This window comes from Arvicola amphibius, chromosome 11 (assembly GCF_903992535.2).
Source record: "Arvicola amphibius chromosome 11, mArvAmp1.2, whole genome shotgun sequence".
NCBI classification, from domain to species: Eukaryota; Metazoa; Chordata; class Mammalia; order Rodentia; family Cricetidae; genus Arvicola; species Arvicola amphibius.
Window position 1 is genome coordinate 57189695 of NC_052057.2, and position 8171 is coordinate 57197865.

At 34.4% G+C, this 8171-nt stretch overlaps 1 protein-coding gene across 1 annotated transcript in view; it reads right to left on the bottom strand.

The window, feature by feature from the left end:
* Positions 1 to 7163, bottom strand: part of LOC119826105 (solute carrier family 7 member 13-like) — a 60722-nt gene extending 53559 nt beyond the window's left edge. The window contains exon 1 of the mRNA XM_038347121.2: positions 6497 to 7163. Coding sequence (XP_038203049.2) covers positions 6497 to 7163 — 667 coding nt within the window. The remainder of the gene's footprint in view (positions 1 to 6496) is intronic.
* Between the last annotated feature and the right edge of the window lie 1008 nt (positions 7164 to 8171).

The window sequence follows — 8171 nt, forward strand, 5'->3', positions numbered from 1 at the left end:
TTTACAGCTTATGTGTGTACTCCAGACCTGTAGGTCCATAGAGATTTCAGAGTCTGGTGTATCTGTTATCAGATCAAGAGCCATGGCTCCTACTTGACTATTCATGCAGAGTGCTTGGTTACCTGATTCTATGTGTGCTGGGAAAGGAAAACAAGAGGCTCACTAGAAATAAACTTTTAGCCCTTTACTAACCACCTAAAAATGTAGTATAGCACAGTAACCTTCTCCTCCAGAATTCTGTGATGATTTAGTTCCTTTCCTAATAAACTTTCTCTATTAAGGAGTTCACTGGATGTATACCAGGCATTCCTGAAGATCTCTCTCTCTATGTGTTTGTGTGTATGTGTGGAAACACTTATCTGATTTTTTATGGGGCAAAAAGGAATTCCCACCCTGGAACCAGCTAGGGCTGGGGGAACTACTGGTTTTAAGGATATACACATGACTGGGTACATTTGTAATGGGTAGAATGATGTGGAACTAAGAACTATGAACAATGTAGAATGAGAGAGAATAAGGAAGAATAGAATTGAAGAGAGAAGAACAAAGAAACACTGATAGGTGATTGTGTTGTGAGTATATTTCTTATCCCTCAGGTCTTTATGCTCAAACTTTTATCTCCCTTTTAGCTATTTAAACTAATAGCTAAAATAAATGTTTATTAATTGAACTCTGAAAAGGAGTCTTAAAGAATAAAACCTTTAAGATTCTCTAAAACTTTTCCTCCTACTGGCTTGTTTTGTCCAGCCTTGATATGAGGGTTTTGCCTAGTCTTGACTGTTTCTTGTTATTCCTTGCTTGATTGATATCCCTGGGAGGCCTGCCTTTTTCCAAAGGGAAACAGAGGAGTAGATCTCAGGGAGAGAGAAGGAAAGTACCTGTTGGGACATGGAAGAGTTTAGGGAGGGAAAACTTCAGTCATGATGTAATATATTAGAGACGAGTATATAAAAATAAAAACAAAATTGTTTTTGAGAGAATATATAAGATTGATAAAACTTTCAATTAGCTAAAAGCCAGATAGAGAAAATCCAAATACACAAAATTAGAGACAAAATGGGATATTAAAAACAGATGACAAGAAAATCCAGAGAGGCATAAAAACATATTTTAAAAATCTGTACTCCATCATATTAAAAAAACCTACAAAATATTGAGTAATTTACTGATATATATTATTTACCAAAGGTAAATCCATAACAGATAAGTAAAAGAAGCAAAATTATAACCCATAGTATAATAGAAGTAGTAATTATACATTTTCCAACTCTCAATACCACAGGCTGGATTGACTCAGTGATGAATTCTACCAGATGTTAAAGAATAGTTGAAAAAAGATAAGACCTCCTGTGTAAATTAGAAGGATGGAGACATTGGGAGAGGGTTGAAGAGGAGGGGAGAGCAGGGAGGGGAGCAAAGAAAAATGCAAAGCTCAACAAAAATCTATTTTAAAAAAGAATAATTAAGGCCAATACTGTAATTTTTCTGCGCAATAACAACAGAAATAAAAATATGTAATGCTTAGTATGGGGTCATAATTACCCTAGTACCTAAACAAACATGAAAGTGAATGGCAGGACGATTTTCTTTACAAAAATAAATGCAAATTTTTCCAATTATTTTTATCAGGCCACAATTACCCAGACATTCAAGCCACATAAAACCAAAGACCAAAATATAGACCAAAATTCCTATCAAACATAGATGCAAAACTTTTCAATAAAATACTCACAAACTATATACAAAAAGGTATCATAAAGATCATCCACCGTCATCAGGTATCGTTCATCCCAAACATGCCGTCATTACTCAAAGTATGTAAGTACATAGACATAATCCACCACATAAGCACACTGAAGGAGAAAAGAGATGATTCCACATTCCTTCCATGATAAAAATTTTTGAGAGACTAGGCATAAATTAACCTACTTCAACAAAATAAAGGAAATTTAAGCAAGTTCACAGCCAGCATCCAGCTAAATATGGAGAAAGTCAAAGAATTCACTAATATGAGGAAAACTACAAGGTTATTCACTTCCTCCATACCTATTCTTTACAGTATATGGATACTTAGCCAGAGCTGTAAGAAAATTGATATAGATCAAGGGAATACAAGCAGAAAATGAAGAAATCAAAATATCATTACTTTCAGTTGATCTGATTGTATACATAAATGATCCCAAAAACTCTACCTTGGGATGCCTACAACTCATAAACACTTTCAACCATGTTGTAGGATTTTAAATTAATGCACAAACATCAGTAACTTTCTTATGTACAAATGCCAAATGGGCTGAGAAAGAAGTCAAGCAAACAATACCTAAACAATAGTCTAAAAATATCTTGTGGTAACTGTAACCAAGCTAGTGAAAGATTGTTTGATACAAACTGTAAGAAATTGAAGAAAGAAATTGAAGAAAGTATCAGAAGATGGAACTATCTCAAAATATTATTGACTGGTAAGATTAATGTAGTAAAAATTGTAGGGCCCCGGTCTGCCCTTGTTCCTGGGGCTCATCTTGAGGACAGTTTCTGGTCAGATGACTAAGCATCCTGTTTGTTCCTGTGCTCCCTCTGCCCCACCTGGTGATTAGCTGTAGGGCATTTTTGACTCTATTGTTGGTATGGTAATTTCCCACCTGCCTGGGCGGAAGTCCTTGTGCAGCAGTTAGATATAGTAATTTCCCACCTGCCTGGGTGGAATTCCTTGGGCAGCAGTGGGACATATAAGATTTTCCCCAAGGTTAAATAAACGGCATTCGGCTGATCTCCTTTCGAATGACCCAGGTCTCTTTGTGTGTTCTTTCAATCTCCAGGCCCTTGCTCAACTCGCCTAAGGTACAGTGGCACGAACTGTACCGAGGGGGTAACACAGAATCTGGTGTTACAAAAATGGCTATCTTACCAAAAGCAATCTACAGATTATACACAATCCATTGAAATTCCAGCACAATTCTATAAGACATTAAAAGGACAATATTCAATTCTATGTATTAAAAACAAATGCTCAAAATAGCTAAAGCAATCCTGAGCAAGAAAATAATTTCTGGATGTATCACTAATCCTGTTTTCAAACTGTACTACAGAGCTATAGCAATAAAAAATTCAGATGGTGTTGATCAATGGAATTGATAGAGAAATAGATATTAGTGCACACCTGCTTTTTGATTAAGAATTCAGAAAGACACATGGAAAGAAAGAAGGGAGCCGAGAGTAGAGTTTCAGTGCAATGGGGATAGTAGAATATAGGTGGCATACATGGGGAAGCAGTATGTCTAATGGAGCAAAGATGGTAAAGTTAGACACAGGATGGCTGAAAATGTGAGAGGAAAAAGGAAAGAGTAAAGATAATCAATAGTAATTTTTTGAAAAACCCATATTGAACATAACTGTAGAAGCTTCTTAAATATATAAATGTATATCGATATTAAACAGTTTTAATGGAGTTATCATTTTCAAGGGGATAATCCCTTTCCTAGATGTCAAAGACTATTAAACAAAACCCTTTTTTTTTTCAGTTGCGGAATGCTTTCTTTAAAGTTGTTGATCAGTAAGTTCTCTTAGAGTCCTTAAAAAATTCAGGCTACTATTATTACTCCTGGTTACTCTCTGGTACTTGGTGGTAAGATTATATTGCTGAAGACACAATATGTTTGAGTCACATGTCACAGTACAAGAAATCAAGCTTGTACTAACTTAAAAACATTATTCTCACTCTATATTTTTCCACTGCAGAATATGCTAATCATTCTAGCAGAGGCCAAAAATAATCATCAATTTTATTTAGTTGTATGCCCATGCCAGTTATAATAATAGTCCTGGAAGGAGAGGACCATTGGTAAAACAATAACACAAATGTTTTGAGAGTAACCAATTACTTTATAATTGTATATAAGGCTCACATCACAGGATGAAATTTGTGCCTCATACTGTTTGTTAACTAGGCCAAGAGTTAATGTTAAGGTACAATCGTAAGTTTAGATGAGACCTTTTTCCTATTATTCAAATAAATGGACATAGTATTATGGTGAATCTTATACCATTATAAATACATATTAGTGTCACTCTAAACCTTTATAATGAAAACATTTTGTTGCAATATATGGTGTTTAGTACAGTGACCCACATTTATCAAAGAGTAGAGAGTAAGAGATTATGATAAGTTTTGCCATAAATAAGATATCCATATTAGACCCCCCTCAATGTTTTAGGGATCATCATGGAAGTGGGTAGAGAAAGAAAGAGTGTAACAGTCAGAGATAGTAGAGGTAAAAGTATTTTCAAGTCATGAGAGAAACCTAGAAACATGAACATTCAGCAACTGTTTCTATGTACACAAGACCTACATAAGATTCTATATGAATTGATGTGTGTGAATATCAGGAAACACTGCCTCTATCAGAAGAGCTATTAACAATTCTTGCTGGAGGAAGATTTCATAACTGTACTTTGTAGATGGACCATTATAGGCTGACAATGTTTCTATGTAGGGCCTTATGTACACATTGGAAGTACTACTAAAATGAATTTGTAGTGGGTTGAGAAACAAATTACATGAAGTTGAACTAAAATTATTGGTATGATTGTGAAAGAGTTTGAGTAGATGGAGTTGGAGTGGACTTCATTTGAAATTTAAAAAAATATATTGTGTCCCAATGATGAAAAGTCCATGACAAAATGTATTCATTGTCAAATTTTATAGACTCATTAAAAAAATAACATCAATGATCCTCACAACGTTGCAGTCTATGAAATGAAAAACAAAACACAAAAATCTCATTCCCTTAAGTCAGCTTTACCATATTCACATCATCAGCAGAAATAGATCAGCAGGTTGTATTTACATATAAACATATTCATAAATATTTTTTCATAAAATAATAATTATAGAAAAAGAGGCTATCATGTCAGAGTTTGAGAAAACATTTGAAAGGTTTGGTGGGAGGCTATCTGAGAGGGACTGGAGGGAGGAAACTATGGGCAAAACTGAGATAATTACACCTCAATTAAAAGAAAAATTTTATATGTGTGTGTGTGTGTGTGTGTGTGTGTGTGTGTGTGTGTGTGTGTATGTGTGTGTGTTTATAGGTCATAAACCTAGAAACATTTATGACAGGAAGTATGCCAAGAGAGAATATTAAGAATATATGTGATAGAAAAATAATGGTCAAGAAGAAGGGGAAATATCCAAAAGGTGAAAGAGAGAATGGAAGAAAGGTAGTGGAGAAAAGACCAATTGATGATAAAATATGAGACATATAGTGCTCGCTAATGTAATGTCAACTTGATAGCAAGCTAGAATCACTTTAGAAGAGGGAACCTTAATTGAGAGATTGACATGTGACAAGTCTGTGGTGCATTGTCTTGATTGATGGTTGATATGGAAGGTCACCAACTGTGGCTAGTGCCACCCTTGGCCTTGTGTTCATGTGCTGAGTAAGAAAACATGATGAGGAAGCAATGAAGGAAAAGGTATGAAGTAGCATTCCTCCATGGTCTCTGAATTAATTTGTGTTTGTAGGTTCCTGCCCTGACTTCCATGGATGATGGATTACAAACTGTAAGATGAAATAAACCCTTTCCTTCTTGAGTTGCTTTATTGTTCATGGTTTTTATATCACAATAATAAAAACCCTAACTAAGACAAACAGGTATTAAAATGTCACAATGAAACTCTGTATCTTAAACAATTATTGAAAAATTAATAAAACTTTATATGATAAGTAATTAATTATCTTCTTTAAATCTTTTTGATATTGCAGGCAGATTTGTGGGCAAATATTATCAAATTCCCTTGGTACCTTAAAATCTGGATGAGAATTATAGTTCTACAAAACATAATATTACATTCTCAAAAATGTTCATTATAGCACTGTGTCTTGTATGAACATATCAGAGACACTTAACATGCTCACAATAGTGCGAAGTGTCATTTCAGAATGTTTAAGTAATTATACTAGTGTAGTGGAATAAAATTTATTTGACATTTTACTATTCATATATATGTATACATATATGAAGGTGTATTATACTTTTCAATGCACATATACAAGGAGTGATGGCTACTCATGAAGAACTTCATAGTGTTGATAGTGGGTATTTCAGGGAAGAGAAGAACATTTTGAGTTGAAGTAAAGTATATTAGTATCTAAGACTTGTGTTAACTGTATAAGTGTGAGTTTACTAATACAGTTCCTTGTAATCATTAGTTAGTTCTAGATAATGGAATCACATGCAATAAAACTAAGTATAGAAAAATCTCAATACTTTTTTAAAAATTCTTAACTTTCCCAGGTTTATATAAAAGGCATGAATGGAGGAAAACTATATTTATATGTCTACATTAATGAATATCCATGGGTACATTTATTATAACCCCATATTATAGAGAAGATTGCATTTCCTTACAAAGCATGAAACAATAATATTAAGTTTTTCCATTTAAATTCTAGACACACTCTTATGGCATAGTGTCAGATATTATGGATAGATTTACCTGCTATGTTGATCAGGAGTGATGCTCCTAAATATGAATAGTACACTTGGAGAAAGGCTTCTACAATCTGTGAGGCATCAGGAAATTCAAAATCCAAAACATTCTCAAACCTGGACACATTCTCATTTTTTCCAATTACTAACAGAACAATTCCAGTTAGAGAAATGAGACAAAGAATAGCTATCTTCATCAGACTGCTGATAGTCTGAACTTGAACCACTGTTTTCATCTGCCGAGCACTGAGAATACCAAATGACCACAAAGCAGCCAAAGCCAGACATTTCTTTGGGAGCTCTGGAGCAGGACACCCAGAATAGAAAGGTTGGATGAGATAACTAGCTATTAGTAGGCTTTGAGCACCAATGCCAAGTAAATGAACAAAAAGTTTTATCCAAAGACTCAGAAAAGCAGCAGAGGATCCAAGAGTTTTCTTGAGGAAATAATAAGATGCTCCACTCACAGGGAAGGTGGTTGCCAGCTCTGCAAGACAAAGAGCATTCATCATGCTCAGCAAGCCACCCAAGGCCCAAATATTCAGACAAACAGGGATGTTCAGTGAGGAGTATATTAATACTCCTTTAGGAGTCACAAAAATCCCTGCCCCTATGGTGGAACTAAGCAAAAGCATGTTTCCATGGATGAATCCTACCACTCTCAAGAGTTGCATGATTTTGCCTTTTTCTCTCTTTCAAATCTTCAAAATCGGGCTCCCTTGTATAATTTTTCTGTCAGTAACTTCAAAATCCAAGGGTGTTTCATTGACTAAAGCATCTTCTTTGTAAGTGCTTTTTAAGTTTGAACTTAATTTGGGATTGAAAATCATTAACTTTTAGCTGGGTGATGGTAGTACATGCCTTTAATTCCAACACATTGAAGGTTGAGGAAGGCAAATTTCTGACTTCAGAGTCAATCTGTTGTACAAAGCAAGTTCCAGGACAGCTAGAACTGTTATATTGAGAAACCCTGTCTCAACAAATTAAAACAAACAAAAAAGAAAGAACAATAGCAAAACCTTAATTTTAACTTCCTTCTAAGACCACAGATAACATATTTCCTTTTCATAATATTTAAAATATTACATATGACAAGGACCAAGTTACTATATGCAAGAGAAGTATTTTCAGTCATTGTGTAAGATATTTTTGTTGGTAAAACACTACACTCTCTATATAACCTGTTTGCTTGCTGCACTAAAACCAATAAATGGGAAGTAATTGGTGGAAAAGAAAAAGAAGTTTTCCAGTAAAAGACACTGGAAAGATTAGGGACATCTAATATCAATTACTTCAAAAACCATACATACATACATACATACATACATATCAAAACAAATAAATAAAAACAAAAGCACACAGTGACAACACTTATGAAAGGAAAACATATAAAGGAGATTTTATAAGACAGTGCAAGGCACAGCAACATGAACATGCTGGAAAAGTCTCATCATGCAAGTGTATTCCAACTTTTTTTTGGTCCCTTTCAAGAACAATGTCATCCATATTGACCTCCTGGAAGTAGTTCCTGGAATTTGTCAGTGAAGCACATTATTTTTCTACTAGTTAGACATTATGATGACTTGCCTTCTTTCTCTCCTTTGTTATACATGACTGAGAAGTGAAGAGCCTTTACTATTCTAAAGTAAATTTGTTACAAATGTGCTGGTTCCTGCCAAGAA